Genomic DNA, 18,419 nt, shown 5'->3' on the forward strand with positions numbered 1-18,419 from the left:
TCTCAATCTTGCCAGGACAATTTACAAGAAATACCAATTATCCTGATGAACTATCCTGATGAAAGAAGGACAAAAAACTTCAACGAAGTTGAAGCAATTGTTGAGCAATATTCAGGTGCTTTATTACCAAACAACTAAGACATTCTTTGCACACGAAACCTAACCATTAGCATGAAAACTGATCATTTTATTCTTTGATGTTAAATAATATTAGAATTTTGCAATTTTATGGAAACAGAAAGCTTACTTGCCTTAGCAATAGGAGACTTTCTCAAGTTAGCCTTCAAAATAGCACCACGAGATTTTTCATCAGGCAGTGGAATGTAAATAAGTTGGTCAAGGCGTCCAGGGCGTAAAATTGCAGGATCAATAATATCAGGGCGGTTAGTTGCACCAATGATAAAGACATTCTTTTTGGTGGACATGCCATCCATTTCAGTCAGGATCTGATTTATAACACGATCAGCAGCACCACCACCATCGCCAATGTTACCACCACGTGCCTTAGCAATGGAATCAAGTTCATCAAAGAACAGCACACAGGGGGCGGCTTGACGGGCCTGAAAAAGATCATGGAGTTCCATATGTATGTTACTTTCATTTAAACAAAGTTTAGTTGAAGATCATTTGGGTTTAGAGACACACCAATAATTCTGAAATTTAACAAACATTTACAGAGACAATTATTTACAAATAAAGATTAATGCTGTTTATCACAAAGTTATAAGTTTTTAAAAATTCATTTATTGCCCATCCCTAGCTAACCTCAAAGGAGTGAGGAATTTCTTTTATGAACCACTACAGCCCAGGTGGCTCATATAAGTGTTGCAACAAAGGAAGGATTTTAACCCAGCAACAATGAAGTGCCAGAAATATATTTCTAAGTCACAGCTGCGTGCAACTTCTGGGGGGCTGCAAGAATTCAACATGGTGATATAAGTGAGAGATGAATAGATTCTCTCCTGTCAGCTGTGGTCATTGGCTGGGACTTAACATTTATGCCACATATCAGTCCATTTTTGAACACTGCCCAAATATTGTTGCACGCACCCATGTGCCACTTTAATATCTGAAAAAATTGTACTGAATACTACTATCCAATCATCAGCAAACATCCCTACTTCTGATCTTACGGAGGCAAGGCCATTGTGAAACACCGACATTTCAGCTTTCAGCTCGACCCTAAGGAATTCCTACAACAGTCATGAGAAACAGCGAAGGTAGGCCATTTGGCCAAAATAAATCTATACAATAGGTCATGCCCAAATCAAAGTGCAACCTTAACACCATCTCATGCATGCAACTAAACCTAGATGTCCTCATTAATCAAAAATCAAACCCAGCTTTGAATATATTCAATGACCCAACCTTCATTACTCTGTGAAAGAGAATCCGAAAGACTAAAGACCCTCAAAAAGGAATTCCTCCTCATCTTTATATTAAGTGAAAGACCCCCTTGTTTTCAACCTGTATCAACTAACTCTAGTATCTCCAACAGGAGGAAACATCCTTCCAGCAATCACCCTTTCAAGTCCCCTTAGAATCCAATGTTTCAATAAGATTCTCTCATTCTTCTTCCTTTAGAAGACGACTGCATTACAGGAATCAACCCAGCAAACTTTCTCCGAATGCTTCCAATGTATATGCATTGCTCCTTGAATAATAATCAGAACGATATAAAACATTCAAGCGAAGTCTCACCAATACCCTGAACAGCTGTAGCAGGATTTCCATACCTTTCTACTTCACACCCCCATTCCATTTGTCCTCCTAATCACTTGCAGTACCTATATGCTGTACCTAACTTTTTGTGACACATGTACGTGGCACTGAGATGCATGTACACTGCAGCATTCTGAAGTCTCTCTCCATTTAAATAATATTCTGCTTTGCTATTTTCTCTGTCAAGATGGACAACCTTCAATCCCCCTTTCCAGTCCTTAAATCGGTCTTACTTGTTCTTTTTCAGTTTGTAAGGGATTCTAATTCCTTTCACGTTAGCTGCTAGTCCCTTCTCGTACTCTTGCTTCATGACTGTTTTTTTGAAAAACTACTTCTTTCAAGTTTCAACCCAGTTTTCAGGTCAACCTGGCATTTGTCTATGAACCCCTTTTCATATCACCTGCCTTTTGTTATCCAGGAGTTCTGGTGTTGTTCGTCCTACCTTTTTCTCATGAGAATATTTCTCAACTACATCCAAACCAATTTCTCCCAAAAGCAGCACATTGATCCATAGGCTGTGAATGGTGGTGGACCATTCTTTGCTCTTTCAGGAGCCAGACTCGATGAGTCAAATGCCCTCTTTCTGTGCTGTAAAATTTTATGATTCTATATCAATTTCATCTTCCATTCTTCAATCAATTGACCAGAACCAGATCCATTCTCAGGCTACTAAATTTTTCTCTCCCCTGATTATCTTCACTTTGTACTGCTCCTTTTCTACAACAAACTTAAAATCTTTTGATTCAATGATCATGTTTCAATTGTGAATAACGATCCCCATCTCAAGAATTAGATTCAGCAATGTCTCTGTTTACCAGAAACATACAGCTACAGTCCCCCAACATATACACGCAATTCTTAAAAAGGGAAAGAACTGCAGATGCTGTACATCAAAAATAAAAACAGAAATTACTGGAAAAGCTCAGCAGCTCTGGCAGCATCTGTTCTGATGAAGGGTCACTGGACCACATACTGCTCGACTTCAGCCTTTCCAGCAATTTCTGTTTTTGTTTGCTTGCAATTTTTCTCCCTTACTGCACTTTACACTATTTAATATCCTAATACAGGACAGGAAGGCTCCCATAATGTCTATAAATTTATGCACGCTGAATTTCACTGCATATTTGTTTTTCTACATCTACACCTAGTATTGTATTAGAAGGTCTTCTTTGTTTCTAACCTCTAATTAATTAGATTTGAGGTGTATAAAAATGAGAGGGTCAAGGACAAGGTGGATAGGGTTTAAAAACAAGGGGTAATTATTTTAAAGGTGAAAGGCAAGAGGTTTAGAGGGGATTTGAGGAAAAATGTTTTCATAAATGCTTAACAGGCTTTGTCTCCACCTATCTGTTCACTCCTTCCACCATCCACTAAACTCGTTCACTCCTTGTCATCATCAGAAATACCATCTTTTCCTAGCTATCATCAGCTCTGAAAAAAGGTCACTGGACTCAAAATATTAACTTTGCTTTCTCCCTACAGATGCTGTCAGACTTGCTGAGTTTCTGCAGCAATTTCTGTTTTTATTTCAGATCTTCAGAATCTGCTGTTCTTTATATTATTTTAGATTTAGAATAGTTTACTGTCAGTGTAGACTCAATGGGTCAAAGGGCCTCTTCTGTACTGTGTATGGTTCTTTGATTCTTTGTTCCATGTTGGAGACCAGTGCTTAAAAGACAAGATCACTTTTTGAATTTAAGTGCAACCCAGAAGCTAGCCCAAAGAAATGGAATAAATAGCTGAGTTTATTTAAGTTTATTTAACTAGCCGCTATTCAACAACACTTAGCGTGACACTTACGACTGCACATTATCTGCCAGTGCCTTTAAGTCTGGGTTCTAGTTTGAGACTGTTAGCCATATACAGAATGTCAAACGACTGTGAAGCAGGTGCAATACTTGGACTTGGTTATAGCTGCAATTATGGGTGACTTTAATCTGCATATAAAATTAGGCAAATCAAATCAATAGCAATACCATAGAGGAGGAATTCCTGGAACGTGTACAAAATGGCTTTCTGGATTTATGTGTTAAGGAACCAAACCGGATGGCAGGCCATCCTGAATTGGGTATTGTACAGTGAACAGGAAATAATTAGCAATCTAGCTATACAAGGCCCCTAGTGGAATAGTGGCCATAGCATGATGAAACTCTTCATTAAGAGTGAGTGTGATACAGGTAGTTCTGAGACAACAGTCCTGAATCTAAATAAGAAAACTACAAAGGTATGAGTCATGAGTTGGCTATGATATATTGAGGAATGTACTTAAAAGTATGATGGCGAACAGGCAATGGCGAACAGGCAATGGCGAACATTTAAGATGATCTGCAACAATTGTTCATTCCTGTCTCGTACGAAATTAGGAAAGACAGCCCAACTATGCCAACAAAGGTTACTATTATACCCAAGGAAACGACATACAAACTGGTCAAAAACCCTGCAGAGCTGAGCACTGGGAGCAGTTTAGATTTCAGTACAAGTGTGCTCTATTGGCAGGGAACATACAAACTGCTAGAAAAAGCTTCTATAGGTATGTGAAGAGAAAAAAAGAGTATTGAAGACAAATGTAGGTCCTTTACAGTCAAAAACAGTGGAAGGTACACTGGAAAACAAAGATGGCAAACCAACTAAATACAAATTTGATTCGGTCTTCACAAGAGAGGACACAAAGTATCCCAAATACAGTGGGGAACACAGGTAAGACAGAAAAGAACAAAAACTTCATGAGATTATAAATAATAAATCCCCAAGGTATGATAATCTATATCCCAGAGTATTTAAGGAAGAGGCCCTACAAATAGAACATCAAACGACTATGAAGCAGATGCAATACTTGTACTTGGTTATAGTTGCAACTGTGTGTTGTGGTCATCTTTCAAGATTCTATAGGCTCTGGAACAGTTCCAATGGATTGGAGGGTAGTTAATCAATCTGTACTATTTAAAAAGGAGATAAAGAGAAAACAGGCAAATGTAGATTGCTTACACTAGTAGTGATGAAAATGCAAGAGTCCATTATAAAAGATTTAATCGGAGGGTGTTTGGAAAGCAGTGACAGGATTAGGCAGTCAGCATGGATTTACAAAAGGGAAAGTAATTTTGACAAACCTATTGGAATATTTTGAGGATGAAACTAAGATTGTTAAGGTGGAGCCAGTGCATGTGGTTTACCTGGACTTACAGAAGGCTTTCCAATGTAAGAGATTAGCATGTAAGAATAAAGTACATGGGATTGGGGGTAGTGTACTAACATGGATAGAGAACTGGTAGCAGACAGGAAACAGAGTAGGAATAAACAGGTCATTTTCCAAGCGACAGTCAGTGACTAGTGGGTTACCTGAAGGCTCAGTGCTTGGGGTCCAACTATTTACAATAAATATTAATGATTCAGATGACGGAACTAAATGTAATATCTCAAGTTTTCAGACCACAGAAAGCTTGGTGGAAGAGTGAACTGTGAGAAGGATGCTTCAGTGAGATTTAGACAAGTTGAGTGAGTGAGCAAATGCATGGTAGACGAAGTACAACATGGATAAAGGAGAGGTTATCTACCTTACAGCAAAAACAGATTAGTAAACGGGGAGGTGCAACAGGACTCCGGTGCCCTTGCACACAAAAAGAAAATGCAGATGCAGCAGGCAGTGAAGACAGCAAAGGATATGTTGGCCTGCACAGTGATAAGGATCAAGTACAAGAGCAGAGAAATCTTGCAGCAACTGTACAGCGACTTGGTTAAATCACTCGATGTATCGTGTGGTTTTGGTTCCCTTACCAGAGGATGGATGCTCTGGTTGTGGAGGAAGTGAAATGAAGATTTTCCAGACTGATTCCTGGGAATGGCAAGACTGACTCATGAAGAGAATTTGAATCAGTTAAGACTAGTTCTGCATAAAAGTCATACCAGACTTGAAACATTAACCCACTTTCTCCCATTATAATTCCAGACCTGCTGAGTTTGACAGCGAGGAGGGGATCTCAGGAAATCTACAATTTCTAACAGGACTATACAAGGTAAACACAAGAAGGATGTTTTGATGACTGAGAAGTCCAGAACCAGGGGTCTAAGGATACAGAAAATGAAGAACTGAGAACCATTTAGAACTGAAATGAGAAATTGCTTCACCCAGAGTGGTGAGCCTGGAGAATTCTTCGCCACGGAAAAAGTGGTGAAGGCCAAAAAGAAATAGATATTGTTCCTGGGGTTAAAAGAATCAAAGGGTACGGGTGGAAGTGGGAGCAGTATACTGAATTGGAAGATCAGCCACAATAATTTTGAATGGTGAAACAGGCTCATAGAGCCAAATGCTCTATACCTGTTCCTATTTTCTATATTTCCATGATCTTTATTTGGAAGAACACCGTGTCACCGAGGTATGCAAGTCAAAGTAAGCTTTCACTTTAAAAGCATATGCGTAAAAAGTAGTGGATACTTTTCTCTGCTGACAAGTCCCCAAAAATCGTTGCGCCACGATTGGACTTTCAGCTCAATATCATTTTGCATTATCATGATATCAACTCCATCGTGTTCCAAATCAATACCTGATGGAATTTGGTAGCCAACCCACCAATGCTTCCTTGAACTAACAGATTTCAGATGAACATGACAACTTGTATCATCACATCTAATTCCTGCAACTGCCTGTTCAATTCCTCTGCTAACCTCCTCGGGTAAACAGAGTTTTCTGCATGGAAACACTTATCTTTATTTTCGATTTTTGTTTTCTCCTCAATATTCTTTCCAGACTTGGGAAGTGTTGCGGCATTTTACTTTATAATTGGGCGGACCACAGGCCCAATTTCAATTTGAATGCATTCACAACGCTGATCATATGTGCCAAGTCTCTGCTCATTCCCAGCAGTTCACCGTTTAGCTCAGTTTTGTCACTGTGCAGAAGGAACCCAAAGTCGAGCAACCATGCATTGTCCGACAGCTTGCCGATTCCTCGATTTAAGAAAAATGACAATTTCAGGGTATAAAAACTTTTACAGGATATTCCTTCAATGTAACCATCCTACTTCAGCATAATTCACAGTAGGGAGCACTGAGTTTGATTAAACTTTTAAGGTGGTGCAGAAAGGCTTTTACTCAAATCAAGTTTACAATATTAACAATAGCCTTCATTACATGAGAGTCCATAACTGCAACTGGTAATGTTTACTAGTGGATTTAGTAGCTAATGGCAAAAGAGAGGAAAATCAGAACCATTTTTGCAAAATGCAAAGTCTGCACTTGCATTAAGCATGGCAGGTATCACATCAGTTATGATGGAAACCAGTTTCTTGATTTGAATGTTTTTGTCAAGCATGGATCTTTTGAATTCATTGTAAATATCTTCACCATTTGTTCTATCTTTATGGGGCAAAACAGTGAAATGATCCCCTTTTGTTATATCGTTCTTAAAAATAAACCACACACATAAAAAGTCAGTTGGGCTGTGTCGGTCACGTCGACGGATTCAAACTGTAGTGAGAAGCATTCAGTCCTTCATGTCCCGTTTAGTATCTGAAAGACGCCTTTAGACAAAAGATCCACTCACCTTGATCCTGTGGAAGCACCAAGTTACATGCTCTCGATTGCTGCTATTAATTTTTTTTTGTTACTAAAGCCTTTGAATAGAGTCAGTGACAACAGTTAATGCTTCTTTAATTACTTTGCCATCTGTGATGGATTTCTTATGTTTTGCCAGAAGATAGCAAATGCAAAATGATACATCAGTGCAAGCCATGCCTTTTGTTGGTTCAGAAAAAAATGACCGTTAAGCTTTTGAAACAGCCTGAAAGCCTCAATTTTCTTTGTCTGAAGCATGTTCTTCAAGGAAAAACTATTGTTGTGCGTTATCATCCTAAACTCCCCGTTGTACTTAGCAACATACTTTGGTGACATACAAGGCAGACACTTTTACCTTTTACATTGTGACTGCAAATTCGTTTTTTTATTCCTCGTGGAAAACATTTTTGGTTTCTTTTTAGATGGTCAGGGTTCATGAAGTACTGTTCTGAGGAAGGGTCACCAGGCCCGAAACATTAACTCTGATTATTTTCTTCACAGATGCTTTTCCAGCAACTTTTTTTTTTGTTCATCAATTACTGCTTCACTTTCTAGTTCACAATGTCACTACCACTGGTGTCGCTGTGTGTAAACTTCTAGATGTGTGCCTCTGGAACATCCAAAATGTTGCTGGCTGCTTTCAAGTGTGGAGGCATGGAACATCATTTACATTACTGCATTTTGTTTTCAGGGACACTTGTCAGTTTGCATTACTAGGATGTAGTGCACTGCAGCATTGCCCATAATTTTTCTTTGTTCTGTATGAACCGGTCAGATAAGCAGCTGAAGGAAAAAAAAACAGGCTACAGAGAACAGGGACAGGAACAGAACTAGCTATGCGGTTCTTGCAAAGAGTCCACATGGAGATGATGGACTGAATAGTCTTGTATGTTTCCAGTACTGTAACGTATTTACTTCACACGTCAGTTCCTAATATATTTCTTGCTGTCACAAAGTTGCTTCACCCTGCAACAATTGTCCACCTGGACCAAAAAAAAACACAATGCAACAAGCTGGCAAAGCCTACTTTTCTCTTTCCGCATTGCTTCCAGAAGCAGAACTCATGCAGTGGCATGCCAATCAACATGCTTGTTTGTGAGATAATGTTGGTGGCTGATGGGATTGACTGCTAAATCCCACAGTTAACCAGTCAATCATGACGTATGTGTTGTAGACCACAGCTCTGCAACGCATTCTTAAGGATATGGAGTAGGTCATTCAGGACCAAGAGGAGGAGAAATTTCTTTAGAGTGATCAGCCTGTGGAATTCTCTGCCACTGAACGTGGTTAAGGCCAAAAACATTGAAAGTTTTCAAGAGCAAGATAGATATAGTTCTTAGGGCTAAGGGGATCATAGGGTACGGGGAGAAAGCAGGAACAGGATACTAACTTGGATGATTAGATATGATCATATTGAATGGCTGCACAAGCTTGAAGGGATGAATGGCCTGCTCCGATTTTCTACGTTTCATGCTCCAGCACCATAGTATGTTCTTTAATCAGCATTATCAGTCCTCCTTTCCTTACCTTTCCTAAACAACTTGTACTCAAGAACCCTTAGTACCCAGTCCTGTCCATTCTTGGATTAGGTTTCAATTACTGCCACACATCATATTTTTACAAGGCTGCTTGTACCTACAGCTCACCAACATTTTTACCACACCCCATGAATTCACATACATGTATGCACACAGAGTAGATTTAATTTACATTTTACTGTTGAGAAGAATACACATTTCACACTCATCTGGACAATTCATAAAAATTACTAAAGTAAAAGGAAAACAACTCAGTATATGGAAGCACAGTGCCAATTTGTTGGCAAGTGGGCTCTGATTGGTAGATCATTACCAGTGAGAATACACAAATTAGTGATAACTGAAAGTTAGTATCAAGGTAAGATGACTCCGATTGGTCAGGGCATTGCCCAAAATAACGGAGTCCTCGATGTAGCAGCAGTAGTAGGCCATTGAACTCACTGTGTCTGCTCCACCAAAGATATTCGATTTGACTTCGCATCAAGCTCAGATGAGAGATCTTTTGTGATTTATGCCAGATGACACCAAATTCCTCTGTGCTTCAGTTTTCTGCAGTCTTTCTCTATTTAAATAATATTCCGCTCCTCTATTCTTCCTGATTAAGTGCATAACTTCACAATTCACCACATTATATTCCATCTGTCAAGTTTTTGCTAACTCACTTAACTGGCCTACATGCGTCTGTGCGCTGTCAGCCTCACCACTTGGCTCACCTGATCTTATCATCCACGAACTTGGTAAATGCATATTTATTTCCTCATTCAAGGTATTAATTGATATATTGTAAATTTTGTGGCCCTTGCACTGATCCCTATGACACCTCACTAGTTACAGGTTTTCAACTGAAATGCCCCCTCTTTATCCCAAACTTCTATTTGTTAGCCAGTCCTCTGCCCATTCCAAAATACCATGCACAACAGCACAGGATCTTACTTCATTAAGCAGCCTTAATGTGGTACCTTATCAAAAGTTCTTAAGAAATCCAAATATAATGAATCTATTGGTTCTTCTTTATCTATCCTGCTGAATAACTTCTTAAATAATTCTAATAAATTTATCAAGCATGATTTGATCTTCATGAAATCATGTGGGCTCTACGTGATTACATTGTTTGTTTCTAGATGCTCCGCTATTAATCTTTTATAATCGACTCTATAATTTTTTTCAATACTAGTTGTTAAGCCAATTAGCCTACAGTTACCTGCTCTTCTGTCTCCTCTTTTTGAATTATTATATTGGCAGTTTTCCAGAATCAAAGTATTCTTGTAAGGTTACTTACAGTATATCCACCATCTATGTAGATACTTACTTTAATAATTGAGCATGCTAGCGATCAGGGGACTTATTGGCCTTTAGCCCCATTAGTTTCCTATCGTTTTTGTCTAGTAATTATTTCATTTTCTCCCCCACCCCACCAGACATACCTTTTTACCTACTGACTACTTGGTACTACCATTCTAGAAATACTCTGACCTGAGTCAAACTTTCTTGTTTAAAATTTAAACAAAGCTTTGCTGTTAACCATCAGTCATCAATTTGTGCATTCTGTGTAGCAACACCTCTACCATAGACCACTTGCCAATCAATCAGGACTCTCCTCTCATACAGTAAAAATGTTGCTTTCTCTTTACTTTGATATATCTTGCAATTTGTCCTGATGAACGCAAGATGAAAAGCTTTGACAAAATGTGTCTTTTATCAAAAACACTATTTCTTTACTGCCAAACAACTATTAGATTTTATTGCACTCCCTCTTAGTCTGACCCCACTTAATGTCTTACTCCTTTTTTGAAGTCTACCGCTATTTATCTCTCCTAATCCTTTCTACACCTTATTTTTTTCTTTCCAGTGTTACATCCTATTTTGCATCCTGCTCAGCAAGTTTCAACTCTCCTGAATAACACCAATCACCCCACAAGGATGCACAGGACTTAACTGCTCCAGAACCAGTTCAAAAACCCTCCCCCTTGCATCATCTCTAGCCATTAACTAAACTGCTCTAACACTAACTTTGAGGTCCTGTGTTCCTGGTCTCCTTGCTAACTCCACAAGATTGCATGGACCACGTCTCTTTCTTTTCGTATTACTGGTCATGCTTTAGGCAGCAGCTATCATCTGTCAATTCTGTGCTTCAGAAGAGTCTGAAGGCATCCTTAATTCTTTATATGTTTAGACAATTGGGCAGTTGAGAGATTTGTTTTTTTTAAAAAACACAACTGAAGAACTTATTTCAGATCACAAACAAAAAAGACATGGATACCTGTATTATCAAAAATTACTAAAATTAATAAAACAAGAGCAAAGTCACACATTGCCGTGACTTCTTCTGCTGCTTTGATACAACTTAAGCACATACCACCTTTCTCATCTGATTTGGAGGAGGCTCAGATCAAGCACGCTCGGGGAGCCTCTGCCTCAGCATGATCCGTCTATTGCTAAGTATTAGTTCAATAACACTCTGCTTAGGGGGATTTTCTATACAGGCAATTCCCACTTATCATCGCTTCCTCTTCCAGGTGTCCTGTCTGGGCCCGGAATGCCATTACACAGCACCATGCAGCAGAGACTTTTCCTTCTACACAGGGGTAGAGGCAAGCACATAAGTTAGGAATAGGAGTAGGCCATTTGGCCCTTCAAGCCTGTTCCTCCATTTAATAACATTTGTGGCTGATCCAGTTGTTGCCTCAACTCCAATTCCAACCTACCCCAGATAATCTTGAGTCCCTGTTAGTCAAGGATATATTTCTACCTTAAAAAATATTCAATGACTCTGCCTCCAGTACTCTTTGGAAGAATTTCTCATTTCCTTCTTAAATGGGAACTCCTTATTTTTAAAGCAGTGTGTCTTAGTTCCAGTCCCTCCCATAAAAGGATAAATATTCCACGATGCTCACTTTGTTTAATCCCCGCAGGATCTTATACATTTCGAAAAGATCACATCTCATTCTTCTAAATTCCAGTGAAATATATGTTTAACATGTTCAAACGTTCCTCAAACTAAAACTTCCCATCCCAGGTATTACTGGAGTGAACATTCTCTGAACTGCACCTAACATACCTAACGGTAGTGCTGTATTAAGTCGTGACGCTCAACATAATTTTAAGGGACTTCAATAATAGCCAAGCCACTTGCCATTTTGGTTTAACTATTGTCTTTAATCTGATGAGTAGTGCTTCCTTAATTTGAGGGAGCCTTCTGGAGTTGTCCATTATACACTAAGAAACAATCTATTAATTTACTTTTAAGAACGATCAAGGGAGAGTACAAGTACAAAAGATAGTCATGCTGGAAAGGATAGTAACTGAAAAGTGACAAATTTTAAAGTCATCACCATTCAAAATTTCAATGCATTTTACTTACAATGAAGGTATTTTTGATTTATAGCAAGTGCAAAACACTAAAACAGTAGTGAATTCAAATAGGTAAGTGAGTTGTGCGTTTCTGGTAAAAGTTTATTTGTTTTACATACCTTATCAAAGATTTCTCGGACATTGGCCTCAGATTCTCCAAACCACATGGTAAGAAGCTCGGGTCCCTTGATTGAAATAAAATTAGCCTGGCATTCATTTGCAATGGCTTTTGCCAGCAAAGTTTTACCACAGCCAGGCGGCCCATAGAATAGTACACCCTTTGAAGGCGTCATGCCAAATTTCAGGAATTTGTCTGGATGTTCCACAGGATACTGTTAAAAACAAATTTGCATTACATTATGTTTCAAATAGTTGTTCGTGAAATAGGCAAAATCAGGTAAAATATAAAAGCAACTACGGCCCTGGAGAAAATAATTTAGTACACAGGCTCAATTAAAAATGAATTTGATGATTTAATAAGACTCAACACATGAGAAAGATACTATCTAGCATGACAGTAAACCAAAAAGATTAGGTAGTGCCAGGGTCATTGCTAGTTTAAGCTAAATTAATTCATCTCAGTTGTGTCACTACAACTTGACACAGCAGGAAAGGGGAAGAAGAAAAATATCACCTGGATTCCTGCTCCAAATTGCAGTCCAATGATTTATGCTGAAAGATGTGTGCACACGTATGGACAACAAATATCCAAAATACAATGAGTGCCTGGACTTAAGACTAGGAAAGTCTGTTGGACTAATTAGCAGAAGGATATTGGGTCCTTATGAATCTAGATTCCAGCAAGATTGTGTATTGTTAGAGGTGTAGACAAAAGGAAGGTAAAAATAATCAATTTGCATCACCAATATTAATGAAGTCTAGTCTGAACTTTCAATATTATAAATTACTGATTTGGTAGAATATGATTTTAGAGTTACAAAATTATGCCATCTCTATTGCAGATTAGTAAATTTAGCACACAATTCAAAGACCTAAAAACAGCTTACTTGTACAAGTTCTTGAAGTTCCCTCTTCACATCCTCCAGTCCACCAATGTCGTCCCACGTTACCTGAGGCACCTCAACCACAGTCTCACGCAGTGCTGATGGATTGCTCTGGCTCAATGCCCACTATAAATAAACAAACAAACAACGTATCAACTTGCATTGTATAAATATTTTGAGTTAGTTCAAATACAAAAATGGCTATCCAACTTCATTAGGAGAGCCCTACCCTGAAATCATCCATGGTAACTGCAAGTGAATTCATGACTTCAGCATCAATGGTTTCATCTTCCAAATCAATAACATCCATCTTTTTCCTAATAGCCTGAAGAGCAGCTTCAGAACATAAGGCAGCCAGGTCAGCACCAACATGCCCATGAGTTTCATTAGCAACCTGAAAGAAAAAAAAAATGTTTATATACTAAAACCTATGCACTTCAGCTTACACTTCAAGGTTTTAATAACCTTCCACCTGAAGAGAACATAAGAAAAGAAGCCGGCAATTTAGCCCATTGAGCCAGTTCTAGCACTCAATTAGATCATGATGGATTATCTAATCAACACCACTTCAACCACACTTCCTACGTAACCCATGAGGTCAGTAGTATCCAGAAGTCCATTAATTTCTGTCTTGAACATGTTCAACCATGGGAAGGCAATTGCCTAGTAGTATTATCGCTAAACTATTAATCCAGAAACTCAGCTAATGTGCTGGGTACCTGGTTTGAATCCTGCCACAGCAGGCGGTGGCATTTGAATTCAGTAATTTTTTTTTAAAAAAAGTCTGGAATTAAGAATCTACTGATGACCATGAAATCATTGTCGAGTATCAGAAAAACCCACCTAAGTTCACTGATGTCATTCAGGGAAGAAAATCTGCCATGGTCTGGTCTACATGTGAATCCAGACCTACAGCAATGTATATGACTCTCAATTGCCCTCTAAAATGGCCGAGCAAGTCATCAAGTTATATCAACTGCTGCAAAGTCTCAAAGAAATGAAACAAGATGAATCACCTGGCATCAGAAAATACAACAGCAGTAAAAGTCCTGTCGACTCTGCAAAGTGCTCCTTACTAACATATGGGGGCTACTGCCAAAATTGGGAGAGCTGTCTCACAGACTAGTCAAGCAACAGCCTGACACAGCCACACAAAATCATACCTTAGACAACATACTAGACACCACCATCATCATCATCCCTGGATATGTCCTGTCTCACCAGAACTGACCGAGCAGAGGTGGTGGTATACAAATCAGGAGGGAATTGCCCTGGGAGTCCTCAGCATAGGCTCCAGAGGCTATGAAGTTTTATGGCTTCAGGTTAAACATTGACAAGGAAACCTCCTACTCATTACCACATACTGTCCTCCCTCAGCTGATGAAACAGTCCTCCTCCATGTTGGTGGCAAGGGCACAAAATGTACTCTGGGTGGGGGGTTTAAATGTCAACCACCAAGAGTGGTACTACAACAGTACTATCGATCGAGCTGGTCAGGTCCAAAAGGACACAGCTGCTAGGCCGGGTCTGTTTAAGGTAGTGAGGGAACGAACGAGAAGGAAAAACATACTTGATCGTATCCTTACCAATCTGCCAGTTACAGATGCACCTTTCCATCACTGCATCGGTAAGAGCAACCACCACACAGTCCTTGTGGAGATGAAGTCCCTCCTTCACATGGAGAATAACATCCATCGTGTTGGGTGGGCACTATCACCGTGCTAAATGGGATTGACTTCGAACAGATCTAGCAACTCAAGACTGGGCATCCATGAGGCACTGTGGGCCATCAACAGCAGAACTGCACTCCAGCACAATCTGTAACCTCATGGCCCAGCATATCCCCACTTGACCAGGGGATCAACCTTGGTTCAATAGAGAGTGCAGGAGGGCATGCCAGGAGCAGCTGAAACATACTTGAAAATGAGGCATCAACCTAGTGAAACCACCAAACAGGACTACTTGCATGCCAAACAGCACAAGCAGCAAGTGATAGGCAGAGCTAAACAATCCCACAACCAATTGATCAGATCTAAGCTCTGCAGTCCTGTCACATCCAGTCATGAATAATGGTGGACAATTAAACAACCCACTGGAGGAGGCAGCTCTACAAATATCCCCATCCTCAATGATGGAAGAACCCAACACAGTGCAAAAAGATAAGGCTGAAGCTTTTGCAGCAATCTTCAGCAAGCTTAACATTTGTGATGGGTAAGTTAATTGAGAAGATTCTGAGGGATAAGATATACATGCATTTGGAAAGACAGGGTCTGATTAGGAGTAGTCAGCAATCCTTTGTGCGTGGGAGATCATGCCTTACAAATTTGTTAAAGTTCTTTGATGAAGTGACCAGGAAGGTTGATGAGGGCAGGGCAATAGACGTAGTCTATATGGATTTCAGTAAGGCCTTTGATAAGGTTCCACATGGTAGGCTACTCTGGAAGGTTAGATCACATGGAATCCAGGGAGAGCTAGCAAATTGGACACACAATTGGCTTGACAGTAGGAAGCAGAGGGTAATAACGGAAGGATGCTCGTCTAACTGGAGGCCTGTGACTAGTAGTGTGTCTCAAAGGTCGGTGGTGGACCCATTGCTGTTTGTTATCTATACTGATGATTTGGATGACAATAATAAAATACGCGGTATCGTGGACAGTAAAGAATATCATCAGGAATTGCAGCAGCATCTTGACCAGCTGGGGAGGTGGTCCGAGAAATGGTAAGTGGAGTTTAACATGGATAAGTGTTGCATTTTGGAAAGTCAAATCAAAGGTAGCAGTTTCATGGTGAATGGTAGGGTCTTGAGTGTAGTGGAACAGAGGGACCTTGGAGTTCAGGTGCACAGTTCTCTGAAAGTGGAGTCACAGGTAGGCAGGGCAATGAAGGCGGTTCTTGACACAATGGCCTTCATCAGTCAGGATATAAAGTATAGAAGTTGGGAAGTTATGATGCAATTGTACATGTTGGTGAGGCTGCACTTGGAGTACTGTGTTCAGTCTTGGTCACCTTGCTATAGGAAAGATGCTATTAGACTGGAAAGAGTGCAGAAGAAATTTACAAGGATGTTGCCAGGACTCAAGGGACTGAGTTAAAGGGAGAGGTTGAACAAGCTAGGACATTTTTTCTTTAGAATGTAGGAAACTGACGGGGGATCTGATAGAAGCGTATGATATCATGAAATGCATGGATAGGGTGAATGCACTCAGTCTTTTTCCCAGGGTTGGGGAATCGAGTACTAGAGGGCATCAGTTTAAGCTAAGAGGGGAAAGAATACATGGGAACCTGAGGGGCAACATTTTTTTAAAACACAGAAGGTAGTATGCATGTGGAATGAGCTGCCAGCGGAAGTGGTCGAGGCCGGTACATTAACAACATTTAAAAGGCATTTGGACAAATACATAGATAGGAAAGGTTTAGACGGATAAGGGCAGAAATTCACCAAAGATCCTCAGACAGCACCATCCAAACCCATAACCACTTCCATCTAGAAGGATGAGTGCAGCACATACATGGAAACACCACCACCTCCAAGTTCTCCTCCAAGCCACTCATCATGTTGACTTAGAAATATATCATCGTTCCTTTACAGTCACTGGGTCAAAATCCTGGAATTCCCTCCCTCACAGCATTGTTGGTCGATCCACAGCAGGTAGAGTGCAGTAACTCAAGGCGGCAGCTCACCACCACCTTCTCAACGGCAGTTAGGGACGGGCAATAAATGCTGGTCAGCCAGCAACGCCCATATCCCAAAAATGAATTAAAAATAAATTACTGACCTCCCGTAGCCCTCTACAGCAGAGAATTCCAAAGGTTCAGTACCCTGAGAGTGAAGAAATTCCTCTTCAGCCAATTCTCAAATAGCCTGCCTCTTTTTCTAAGACTCTTTCTCGAGATCACCCAGTTCTGGACTCACCAGCCAGGGATGTAATGTCCCATTTACATTCACCTTGTCACACCAAGTTTCAATGAGATCACCTCTTATATTCTATGGAGTTAGAAGAATGTGCCCATTTTCCTCAATCCTCGGGTCAAGTCTGTTGAACCTCCATCTGTATACGATTGCTTACAATCATAATTTTTGGTCACCATTTCCTAAAGACTCCTTGTACAGCAAGGTTATTAATCAGCCTTTGCACATTATACTTCATTAAATCTAAAATAGCACAATTCCCTAGTTAATTCTTCAAAACACTGCTCCAGAAACACATCTTGTACACAGTTCAAGAATTCATTCTCCATAGCATAATTAGTGTTGATTAGGCTTACCCAGTCTATCTGTAAATAGAAGTCACCACCTATTATTATATGACCTATGCTAATTACATCCACATGCACTTCTAGTTTCTCGATTTACATCATGTCCACATTACCACTATCGCTTGGCGGCCTGTAAACATTTACCAGCAATATTGGCTGTCGCTTGCTGTTTAACTTCACACAAAACTGATTCTAGACATCAATGGCATCTCTTAAGGGTGTTACACCATTTCTATTTTTTTCCTATTCTTCCCAGATGACCATTATCCTTGAATATTCAAATCTCAATCTTAGTCACCCAACAAAAAAAATGCATATCTTACCTTAGCTTCAAACATGTTACAAATAAATTTTGAAGTTATGAAGTACGATATATAGCTACTGCATAAGAGGGATGAGATGTTTTAATCATAAGAGAATTAAAAAACTGGGGTTACTTTCATGGGAACTAAAGGAATGAAGAGTTTAAAAATTTTTTTAAAAGTGATAGAAGCAAAACCAGATGTATGCAGAAAGTGGTTAATGAGCTACAATCAGAAAACCAAAACAACAGGGCACTTAAGAATCAACCACATTGCTGTGGATTTGAAGTCACACACAAGCTACACCAGGTAAGGACAGCAGTTTCTTTCTCTAAAAGGGCAGTAGTAAAGCAGACGGGTTTTCCCAACAATCAACAAATGGTTTTGTGGTCATCATTAGACTCCTAATCCCAGATTCATACTGAATTCAAATTCCACCATCTGCCACGGCAGGACATGAACCTGTGTCCCCAGAACATTACAGGGATTACAGGATTTATTGTCTAGCGATAATACTACCAGGCCATTGCCATTCACAAGGAACCAAAAACTTTGCTGTGACTGCAGAAATAGAATCTAAATATTAAACTACTTCTAGTTTCTCATTATGCTACATTGTAGAAATTTGAACAATGAAAGCAGTTACTACATTTCTGAGTGCCTAATAATGACATTTCTTTTTAGACAATAACAAACCT

At 39.6% G+C, this 18,419-nt stretch overlaps 1 protein-coding gene across 1 annotated transcript; it reads right to left on the minus strand.

The window, feature by feature from the left end:
• Positions 1 to 247: 247 nt before the first annotated feature.
• On the minus strand, positions 248 to 17,757 carry LOC125481621 (transitional endoplasmic reticulum ATPase-like; the record flags this gene model as incomplete). Its single annotated transcript, XM_048593428.1, has 5 exons — positions 17,743 to 17,757; positions 13,392 to 13,556; positions 13,166 to 13,288; positions 12,278 to 12,490; positions 248 to 560 (listed from the first exon to the last, which is right to left on the minus strand). Coding segments are annotated over exons 1-5 (829 nt in total), but the record flags the coding sequence as incomplete, so codon positions are not given.
• Between the last annotated feature and the right edge of the window lie 662 nt (positions 17,758 to 18,419).

The sequence above is a fragment of the Rhincodon typus genome, unplaced genomic scaffold, assembly GCF_021869965.1.
Source record: "Rhincodon typus isolate 14 unplaced genomic scaffold, sRhiTyp1.1 hic_rhity00002847, whole genome shotgun sequence".
Lineage (NCBI taxonomy): Eukaryota > Metazoa > Chordata > Chondrichthyes > Orectolobiformes > Rhincodontidae > Rhincodon > Rhincodon typus.